Source organism: Salvia hispanica, chromosome 5 (assembly GCF_023119035.1).
Source record: "Salvia hispanica cultivar TCC Black 2014 chromosome 5, UniMelb_Shisp_WGS_1.0, whole genome shotgun sequence".
NCBI lineage: Eukaryota > Viridiplantae > Streptophyta > Magnoliopsida > Lamiales > Lamiaceae > Salvia > Salvia hispanica.
The window spans coordinates 26945397-26956406 of NC_062969.1; the positions used below are offsets into that span (position 1 = coordinate 26945397).

At 37.4% G+C, this 11010-nt stretch overlaps 2 protein-coding genes across 2 annotated transcripts; one reads left to right on the plus strand and one right to left on the minus strand.

The window, feature by feature from the left end:
- The first annotated feature begins 234 nt into the window (after window positions 1-234).
- Window positions 235-9314, plus strand: LOC125190803 (serine/threonine-protein kinase BLUS1). The gene is made up of 20 exons (XM_048088206.1): window positions 235-577; window positions 1274-1528; window positions 2127-2251; window positions 2492-2536; window positions 2622-2703; window positions 2789-2857; window positions 2946-3116; window positions 3210-3275; window positions 4223-4291; window positions 4387-4530; window positions 4599-4648; window positions 5025-5201; window positions 6762-6868; window positions 6960-7054; window positions 7126-7167; window positions 8418-8537; window positions 8622-8670; window positions 8755-8801; window positions 8965-9026; window positions 9113-9314. The coding sequence occupies exons 1-20, from the start codon at window positions 410-412 to the stop codon at window positions 9165-9167; spliced, it is 1998 nt and encodes a 665-aa protein (XP_047944163.1). The 5' UTR covers window positions 235-409; the 3' UTR covers window positions 9168-9314.
- Window positions 9315-9484: 170 nt separating this feature from the next.
- LOC125190802 (ABC transporter I family member 17-like) lies at window positions 9485-10778 on the minus strand. Its single transcript, XM_048088205.1, has 3 exons — window positions 10606-10778; window positions 10191-10499; window positions 9485-10066 (listed from the first exon to the last, which is right to left on the minus strand). Exons 1-3 carry the CDS (start codon window positions 10619-10621, stop codon window positions 9624-9626), a joined length of 768 nt encoding a protein of 255 aa, XP_047944162.1. The 5' UTR covers window positions 10622-10778; the 3' UTR covers window positions 9485-9623.
- Between the last annotated feature and the right edge of the window lie 232 nt (window positions 10779-11010).

Here is an 11010-nt window from a genome sequence, read left to right on the forward strand (position 1 = left end):
CGGCCACGCCCATCCAATCTGTAGCTACATTTAACCGCCTTGATTCCAGGTTGCTTCTATTTACCTTTCACGTTTCCTTTTTGTGTATATAATATTATTATTAATTTGATTAACGGACGCAAGCTCGTTTCTCGTGAGTTCCTTTTTTCTGCCTTTTGTTTACACCATGGCATTAACATCACATGCAGCGCTGCCGCTCGACTTTTCGAAATATCTATTCTGTTACCTTTTTGCCTGATTTTTGTGGATGATTTGTCTGCCGCAGTTTCGATCTCTGGATTGCCCGTGGAGCTGCATTAGCGCGTTTGTCGACATCGATTTGCCGGAATTTCTGTGTGTCTGCGCGTTTGTTGAGATTTTTTGCGTCTTTATTTAGTGATATTCTGGAGTAGATTCAGGCGCTAGTGTAATGGAGAAGGAGAGGAAAAAGTATCCGATTGGAGCAGAACATTACACATTGATTGAGGAGGTAGGGACGGGAGTCAGCGCTTCGGTTCACCGTGCGCTGTGTAAATCGCTCGACAACGAGATTGTCGCCATCAAAATTCTCGACTTTGAGCGTACAAATTGCGATCTGGTAATTTCTCTGCTGCCTTGTTTGATGATGATATCTTCACGTCGATAGACTGTGAATTGACTCTGGTTTTGTGTGTTTTCAATTTCCTCTGATTTTTGTTTTCATTTTGGAATATGACTGTCGCAAACTTCTTCTTTTTACTTTTTTGAATTAGTCGCATAGGGAGCCTATTTCATAAGCTTCGAATCTATGTTATACATCTCCTTTGATGATCGTTTTCATTTATTTATTTTTTGTTTTGATACACATTTCGACTACATTTGAAAGAGTTAGTTAGTCTATCACTGGTTCAGTAAGGGAGTCTTGATGCTCTCCTTTGCTCTATTCCTGGATATTGATATATTAGTGTTAGTCAATTGAAAGGATTCGATTGATAAGATAATAAAATTGGACGGACTTGATATAACAATTTTTTGCAAACTTTCTTGAATTAAGCTTAGGCATCCCGTTAAATTAAGCTGGGTCCTGCAGTTATCAGCTATTTGATTATAGTTAATTTCTGGCATATAGTTCATATGGTGCCTTTTCATCTAATCTACAACTATCGAAGCTACTAAGAATGTATATATATGTGGAGTTTAAGCTTGCATTTTCTGTTTCTCAGTTGCTTTTGGTTTGCTTCACTAATTTTCTGTCATGACTCATGATAGCTTGATCAGCTCAATTTTCTGATTCTATTGTTGCATTTTAACCCAGAACAACGTTTCACGCGAAGCACAAACAATGGTCCTTGTTGACCATGCCAATGTTTTAAAATCGCACTGCTCCTTTGTCAGTGATCACAATTTGTGGGTCGTAATGCCTTTTATGGCTGGAGGCTCTTGCTTGCACATCTTAAAGGCTGTACACCCTGATGGTTTGGAGGAGGTTGTCATTGCTACAATCTTACGAGAGGTGTTGAGAGGCTTGGAATATCTTCATCAACATGGCCACATTCATCGGGATGTCAAAGTGAGTAGAAACAGTTAGGCAACTGGGTAATGTCCAATAATTTTGTAATTCAATCTTTTCATGCCAATTCAAACAGGTTTCTCAAAAAGCAAAGCTATATCTTTGTCATTTATTTATACGACATACAGTATATATCTACTTGTCAAGCTTTTGAAAACTAATTATCATATTATATCCTTCAAATGTGTTGCAATCACATTTTCGAGACATCAAAATTGTCTCCCCAAATGCTCTCGCATTTACAAGTGATAAAGTTCTGTGCATCTTTTTAGTAATTAACAAAAAGTAAGAAAAGAAAGAAGTTGCACGAAGTAATTATCTGCCAAAGTAACCAAGTCGGAGTCGTACTGAAAATCAATGAATATTTTCGATTGAGAGTAACCATACCATCATTACTTCTATCCTCAACCATTCCTTTCCCCTCCATGATTTCTGTTCCTTAATCTTAAATTAACTGAAGAATGGTCAACATTCTTCAGGACTGCCAATCTTCATTTAAAATTCTTGTTATTTCAGATTTGAATATAATTAGATTGCCAGTATTCCCCATCTTCTATGATCTAAAGTTGCCTTGCCTTTGTTTGTGTGTTTCTTTCAGGCTGGAAATGTTCTTATCGATTCACGTGGTGGAATCAAACTGGGAGATTTTGGTGTCTCTGCTTATTTGTTTGATGCTGGTGACAGACAACGCATGAGGAATACTTTTGTGGGTACTCCATGCTGGTATGCTTTGAAATTTGGTGTGGTTTATGCATGGCATTGTCGCTTAGAATTTTGATTTCCTTTATGTTCACAAGTTAATAAATTGTACAAAGGTTTGTGGAAAGGATTGCTGAGTGTATGATGTAGACATATAGCATACCCAGATATGCAAGTTTGAATTGTTCTGATATGATGGTGCTCTCATAATTTTTCCTAATTTCTTTTGGCTTCTCTATGATGAGAGTTGTTTGTGTTTTGTAGGATGGCACCTGAGGTTATGGAGCAATTGCATGGTTATGACTTCAAGTCTGTTCATCTTTTTTCCAAGATTCATGTTTCTGTTTAATCTGAATTTTCTATTGATTTCTTACCTGTTGGATAATTTCTGCAGAGCTGATATTTGGTCTTTTGGCATAACTGCTTTGGAGCTTGCGCACGGGCATGCCCCTTTCTCAAAGTATCCTCCAATGAAGGTTTGTTCAGATATAGTGACTATCTTGTATCCCCCTCTTATATGGACAGTTAATCAAATGTTATAAATGTTATCATATTATGTAGGTTTTGCTCATGACATTGCAAAATGCACCACCTGGTCTAGATTATGAGAGAGACAAAAAGTTTTCTAAGGTTTGCTTTCTCATGCATGTAAAGCCCAATAACAACTTACTTGTTAAATTAAGATGCTATCAATAAACATCTTCTGTGTGTTTGCTAGTCCTTTAAGCAGATGATTGCGAGTTGTTTGGTGAAAGATCCTACAAAAAGACCTTCTGCAAAGAAGTTGCTAAAACATTCTTTTTTCAAGCAAGCAAGATCTAATGATTATATTTGTAGAACTCTTCTGGATGGTCTCCCAGATCTTGGCGCTCGGCTTCAGGCTTTAAAGGTTTTTCCTCTGCGTTGATACAAGCATGGCCTAGCTGGAGTGTCTTCTTTCCTTTAGGTTATGTTCTAATTAAAATTTATGCACTCACTTTAGAGAAAGGAGGAAGATATGCTTGCACAAAAGAAAATGCCAGATGGACAAAAGGAGGAAATATCCCAGGTTTGATTTTAAATCTCAAGGATAGATTTTGTAAGACTTAATAACTATACTTAACATTCATTTATTTTGATTCAAATTCTATAAGCTGATTTTGAAACTAAATCCATGTTTTGGTGCCTGGCTAACCATGGTCAATAATTTGTCTGATCATTATGATGAAAATAAAATGAACTGTTGCTGTAAAATAAATGAATGTCTCGGTTTTTCAGGCTTGGCTTTGGTTGAGTTCTGACTCCTAGCTTTCTTACTATGTCCATCACACTTCACTTCAAAACTTCATGTATAGTATAGTTCTAGATGGATATTTTTTCACTAGATATTCTATCTACATATTTGTAAGCAAAGGCATCTCCAGAGTCCATGCATTCCTATTTTTATATATTCATAACTTAGCCACCTCCTCAAGTTGACAAAGCCAACTCTTACCTTCTCCCCTTGCAAATACTCCTATCCTGAATGATTGTCCTATTTAGATAAAACTTTTCCTTATCAGTTCAGAATACTATAAAAAAATGATGTCAAAATTTCCATTTTATTCTTATCCTCAAAATTATTTAGTTTTTCAATTTCCCATACAATAATCAGGGTATAAAGAGTAAATATACCCAATTTCTTGCTATGCAATTTATACCACAGGGTGCACTTAGTCGGGGATGTAGGGAGTATTTGATTAGATTTATAAACTCTAATGTGCAATATGAAATCTCAGATGTTGAATAGACCTATTGTAATACATACTTCACTTACTTGCTTGGATGAGGGTATGGACTAAGAGCTCCTCAAATAGGACCTTGCATCTAGTAATATGCTTTCAATGGGAAACCCTTCATCTACTTGGGCTGATAGCTTTTAAGTTGCTAATACACCATATACAACCAGTAGGATCACGACTGAAATGCAATGATCATATTCATGGAATAGGTAACAACTTTTGTATTTATGGACAGTGCGAATATAAACGAGGGATTAGCGGCTGGAACTTCAACCTTGATGATATGAAGGCTCAAGCTTCATTGGTATATATATATATGCTTCCCAATTCTCATTCGATTGACTTATTTAATCTGGGATATTCATGTGAAGTATATAATACCTTCTTGGCTGCTTACAGATACAGGATGATGATATTATTCCTCAGAAAGATGAAGAAGTGCAAGTTAAACACTGTCAGGACCAGCCATCCTTGGACAAAAGTTCAAAAGGATTTCAACACCAGTTGTCCTTTGCTAGTCAATATTCTGATCCTGCAGATTCTGTAAGGTTATAATGTTTTCTCCAGGTTGTGACTTTTGGTTCATTTTTAACATCTGATTTTCTTCACAGGATGAAAACACCCCTGCGTCTCTCTCATCAGTGGACTCTTCAACTCACATGTACGCTGTCATGATCTGGAATTCTCTTTAGCTCTTGTAACCCACACATGTTTTGTTATTGTGTTGTGATGACTGTTTACTTCTGACTCTGTGCTTTTGCTTATGCATGTGTTTAATATCGTAATTCTGCCCCATTTTGTCAAGAAACATTGCAAATATATGTACTCTCCTCAGGTTGACAATCATAATCATGCAGTTTTAGTTCCTCACACACTTTTAAACTAAAAATTGTATCCTTGCAACTGGTTCACTTTTCAAGTAAAAAAATTAAAAAATAAAACAGGTTCACTTTTGTTTACCAGTTAATATTCTGCCTATTAAGTATTTCTCATCTTTGGTTCTGTAACCTGTCTAAATTTGATAATATCCTGCTTAGTGCTAAATGTGAAAAATCCGATGATGATGGATGTGCTCCTAGCTCAATTCCGGAGCGGCCACCAATGAATGCTTCTCCTGGCAATGAAAAGCACACAGAAAACAAATTAGCAGAAAAGCTTGCCTCAGATGTCAACGGAAAATCATTAGATGGGGCTGCATCAAGTATTAATCAAAGGTATATCTCTATACTTACTAAAATACTTATCCTGTTGCTGTCTGTATTGTGTTTCTCTCTTCTCTCGTTCTTTTCCTTGTGCTGCTTTTGAATGAGTAGTATTCAGCTATATTAATATATCTGTTCTACCACCAGCCATCATCACTAATGGCCACATCATAAATTGCAGAGGGTTATGATACATCACATCCAGTTATAATAATTGCATAAAAGTTAGCGCTGACTGCTATCTACACAAAGCCTGATATTTCCCACTCCCTCAGCTTAAATACATTTTCCCCCTTACAATACACCTTCGTCTTGCATATTGATCTCAACCAAAGAGAAAATTCATCTCTGGCTTCTTCTTTTCTTCTTTTTTTTAGATAAAAAGGCTCCTTCTTTTCTAGAACGATGTAAGATAGTAATATTACTTCACTTTTTGGGCGCCTGTTGAGATTGAACACTTCTGCTTATCAGAAAATGGCTGAAAATCCAGTCTCCTTTCCATAGAGAATTTCAGATGTATCAGTCTCTTGTAATACTCACTGGCCGTTTCCTTATCCCGTACCAATGAGTTGCTTATAACACTCACTGTCTCCTTAAACTAAGATGATGCTTTTCAATAAAGCTAGAAGTTCCTACCGTTCACGAAAGAAGACATGCGTTGAAGCACTTCTTTTCTTCCTTTGTCTAAGTTGTAATGTTGAAAAAAGTGAGTTGATAGTTTTCTTTCAAGAGAAATGTAGACGTACTGCAATGCCAATATTGTTTGTCATAGATCAAATTTTCAGTAGCAAAAGTCCTGTAAATATTGCTTTCAACATAAGTTTGGGTGCAGTATTACCTACTTCATTACTCAGGAGGAGAAAATGTAATTTTCCTAAGCTTACAGCCCAAAATAAATGAGTAGCAGCGAAAAAGAATAAAATGAGTAGTAGGAAAATAACAATATATTGTGTATATAGATGGAAGGTGATTCCAGTCTTCCCCATGTAGGACCTTACCGTCCCTGAGCTCCATCTTGCCCCACTTACTTCTTTAGACCTCACACATCCTCAACTCACCCTCATTTAATGATCCATTGGAGTGTGAATCGTTTTGCTGTCCTTAGAGCCTTGCATGGTCATCCGCCACTCGCTATTCCTTAGGACTAAGAGGCTATCTTCTTAAGGCCCATGTTGTTACCATGTCCCTAACCCTTGTAGAATTATCAATCCACCTCTTGATCCAATTCTCTTAGTATAGCAATTGGTTGCGGTGGGGGTGGGGAGGAGGAATAATATCTTTAGATAAGTAAGACCTTGGACTTCTCTAGTATTGTAGAATAACATGGCATAGAAGGAGGATTGAGTTAGTTTTTCATAAATTTTGCGAGTATAAAGTGTTGAGAATATAATATAGTGGGGCTGTGCATCAAATTTACTCATTTGTTTCCTGTTGCTGATCCACCACTTCCTTGTAACTCATTCCCTTCAGAAATGATATTTGTTACTCTTTTTTTTGGGTTCATCTTATAGCAGTTTTTTGAACGGTTCCAGCTCTAAATTGACAATTTTCTTTCTAATAATCCGTGCTTAGCGACAAAGTCCAAAATCAATGTCAAAACTTGTCAAGGGGGGCACACAACAATCTGCAACCTTCAGAGGCACGGCATGAGGCAATATCCAAAGGTTCAAAAACAGTAGGTAATTCATCTGCAAACAGAACATTTTTCTTCCAATTGCGTAGCTTTGCTCTAAAGTGTCCTGTAACTTGTTTGTGAATTTTCTGATGCAGTTAATGGAGATGAAATGGATGAGAAAGCCAAAAATCCAGTTATTCAGCAAAAAGGACGATTTAAAGTTACATCAGAAAGTATTGAGACGGATAAGGTTCTAATCCAGATATAATTTTGACTAATCATTTTGACATTTATTTCAATTCAATTTTTTCCTTCATATAGATGGCAGCAGCCCCTTTAATGCATAAAAGCCACAGCATGCAGGTTTGTTTTTAAACTTGGAACGTGATTGATACTGTTCGTATGCTTAACTTTTCTATGACATTGACTAAAGCAGTGTTAGTTTGTCTGATGTTTGTATAAGACTTGTTTAAAAGTAATTCATGAATTGTGATTTACTGATCTTTATAGAGGGTTAGTTGTCAATTAAATCACCGTATGTGGTCCCATCTGATAACATGTTACCACTTGTCAGTATAATGCAAATCCACACCAGAATTCGAAAGAGTGTTTTTGAGTTGAAAAGGGACTACATAAGTGGTGAAAGACCCAAAAAGGAAAGTAACACACTTTTGATGGACAGATAAAAAAGAAAAAAGAAAAATGATGGTGGACAGAGGGAGTAGCAATTAAGAGCACCCCCAATTTCTCTGGAAACCATGATTCCAAAGTGGCCTTTCCACGTGTAATTAACTTTCAAAAGTTTCCATTTTGAATGTTAGAAACTCCCAAATTCAGCCAATCCAAATTTCAGCCACGGGGGGGGCGGGTTTTAAACCAGAACTCTATCTACTCCCAAAGGTTCAAATAAATGTGGAAGAATCAAAACCCAAGAACCGAACTGAAAATAAATGGGAATATTGTAGCAGCAGTGTGTACAAAGCACATTCTGCACATTGGAACTGGACTAGACATAAATCTGATTAAGGTAGCCATGCAGACTGGAAGTGCAATCGTAGACCACCACTTGGTCAGACTAAGATGGGGTTTGTCATAACCTAAGCCTCGGTAGCGACCTTGGGTGGTCACTGTCGCAAATGTGTATGATCTTTCTCTGACTCTGTAATCCCATTTCACTCAGATCCAGTGATTCCTTTAGGACCAGAGCCAGTGGGCCCAGGATATACTGATTGTGCTATTTCTGCTTAGAAAGCCTGACCTGAAAGTGAGGAGGGTGAAGGTTATTGTAGCCACATTTTTATAGTTCTTGATTTCACAGAGTGAGAGAGAGTAACAAATGGAGTTTTTGTTGAATTAAATGTCCTTGTTAACCCATATACCTTTGAAAGTGGTGTTTTAATTGCAAATTGGGTCCAAAATGGTACCTAATTGGTAAGAAATCCATGTATGCATGTATGTATGGATCACAGACCAGTTCAGCAAGACCTTTCTTTTGCATGCATACCTCTCTAAATCTGATATGTATATCAACCAAAAATTTTCAACATGGATGTCAGTATTCCCATACATTGCTACTATCAGAATAACTTAGATTCGTATTTTGCATATTTTAGACGATTGCTCAACTTCCAGCAATGCCTTCAAGTTCTGAAGCTAGTCCGTCAAACCACCCTTACAGTCATGCTCTTTTTTCCCATCTGCAGAATGTTCTACTTACAAACACTCTTCAAAGGGTAAGGCTCATCTTGGAAAATACATTCATTCCTTTTCAGAGTATTTGATTAAGGTTGGGTCTCTTTTGGTCTTTCCTCTAACAGGATAATATACTTAGTGCAATGAAGCAAATTGCAGTTGGTGATTTTCCAGGTATCAGCCATAACTGCAATATAAATGCACACCAATGTAGTAATTTAGAATTCCTATCATTCATGTGTCTATCCATATTTGTAGATGCAGCGACCTTGCCGATGAACATACAATTGGCAGAAAAATCCATGGTATGAAAAGTAGTGGCACGAAGCAAAACTTGAATTTGATTGATCTAGTTAAGCATTTACTTTCTTTGATTTAATCAAGTGATGTATGGAGCTCTTGAATTTGCCGGTCCAGATTGGATACTAAAATATTTGCTGCATGCATATTTTTGCTTTTCTTTTGTAGCTGGAGGCTGCTCATGAAAGAGAGAAGGACTTGATTCGTGAGATAACCGAGTTGCAATGGAGGTATTATTTGCTCATCAGTGATCTGTGTACCGTCAACCTTAATGAACTTACAGTAGTTTGTAACAAACCTTGTCTCATTCCTGTAGGCTTGTACGTTGTCAAGAAGAGGCCCAAAAACATAAAACTGAGAATCATGGGTGAACCATTTAGTTACAGTCCGATGGTATGGTATATATAGCTTTCCTAACATATAAAAGGACCACAGATGCACTTGATGAAATTATTACTACACAAATTTGTATCATTCATTTGAACCTGTGATGGAAGGCTTCTTCTGGTTTAGCTACATTCAGGTTTCCTTTACTCTTGCTTATTTTTTATTAGCAGGCTCGAAAATCTGAAGTTGTAAAGTTTAGCTAAACATTCTTCTGAAACCTTTTCATTCGTACCAATCGTTATTTTGTTGTTGGTAAATAAAAACAAAAGAAATTTTAAAGGTTACATGTTACACTACAGAATATTGATTAACTCTATATTTTCACATCATTAGTAACATATATATTCATGTCACAGACATAAATTAAATGTACACAATTGGGAAACTGAAACAAGGGTGAAACCGAAGGCCATGAAAGAGAATTGGAGTAGTGATTGCAATTAGGAGTTGAGGTGAAGGAAGGCTCTTGCTGTGGGGTGTTTGGCCTCAGAGAGGCGTTGCACGTCTAAGATTTCGACAATTTCACCGTTGACAACAAGACAGACCACATCAGCTATCCTCTGTATCTGCTTGATGCTATGGGAAACCATAACAATAGTCATACCGACGTCGTTCTTCAACCTCACTAGAACGTCTTCTATGTTTTGTGTGGATATGGGATCCAAGGCGCTCGTTGGCTCGTCCAGCAGCAGAACCTCGGGATCATTTGCCAAGGTCCTAGCCAGAGCAACTCTCTGGGCTTGGCCAATGGATAACTCTCCAATGGAGGTGCTGCTGAACGACGAATCCAAGTCCGCTAGAGCAAGCAAGTTATGCACCTCCTCATTGCTCAGCTTCTTCCCTCTCAACTGCGGCCCATACCGAATGTTATCTGCCACGCTGCCTGCACTTACACCAAACTTTCTGATCACAAGAATGGAACGAAAATAACTATAGCAATATTTCACATCGGTGTAATAAGAGAACTGGAACCACTATATAAGTTAGATCGGAGAGGAATTGTGAACCTTGAAAGAGAACAGGAAGTTGGAAGAGCATGCCAACTTTACGGCGGAGAGAGAGAACATCGAGGTCGCAGATGTCGACTCCGTCAAGGAAAACGCAACCGGGGGCCGGCTCCCACATCCGGTTAAGCGCACGCAGTATAGTTGACTTGCCGCTGCCGCTGGGTCCCATCACCCCCATCACGATCCCTCTCGGGATGTCAACGTTGACCTTGTTGAGAATCCTTACAACCTTGTCCGACAACTTCGTCAGATCCCTCACTTCGATTTTGGCTCTATGTTCTGACGACAGGAGATGTTCTTCTGCTTCGGCTGAGACCAGATTTTCGTTTGTCATACATACCCAATTAGACAAAAGAACGATGCAACAAATCGTATAGTACAACTGTGTAGTAAAAGAAAAACTTTGAAATTTAACCTCTAAAATTCGACATTTCGACGTGGAAACTGAATTAATTTCCCAGAAAAATAGACTGTTGAATGAAACTACTCTTTGGGGGTCTAAACTGAATTTGAATTAACTTCGTGAATATGATTGAACTGGAATTTATTAGACAGAGATAAGAGAGATTAACACGCACCATATAGGCAAAGAACTGGAAACATTCTATTTTATTTTACTTGGTAATAAACAATGAATATAGTATAATTATCATTCCTGACCTTTCACCTACCCCAAATCATCACATAACTTAGCACTAAATATGTATTCCATTGGTCTCATATAAAATAATACATTTTCTTTTTGAGATTGTCTCACTCACACTATTACTATATTTTTAAAATTAGAAAACCACTATAAAATCTTGTAAAAAAAAAATTA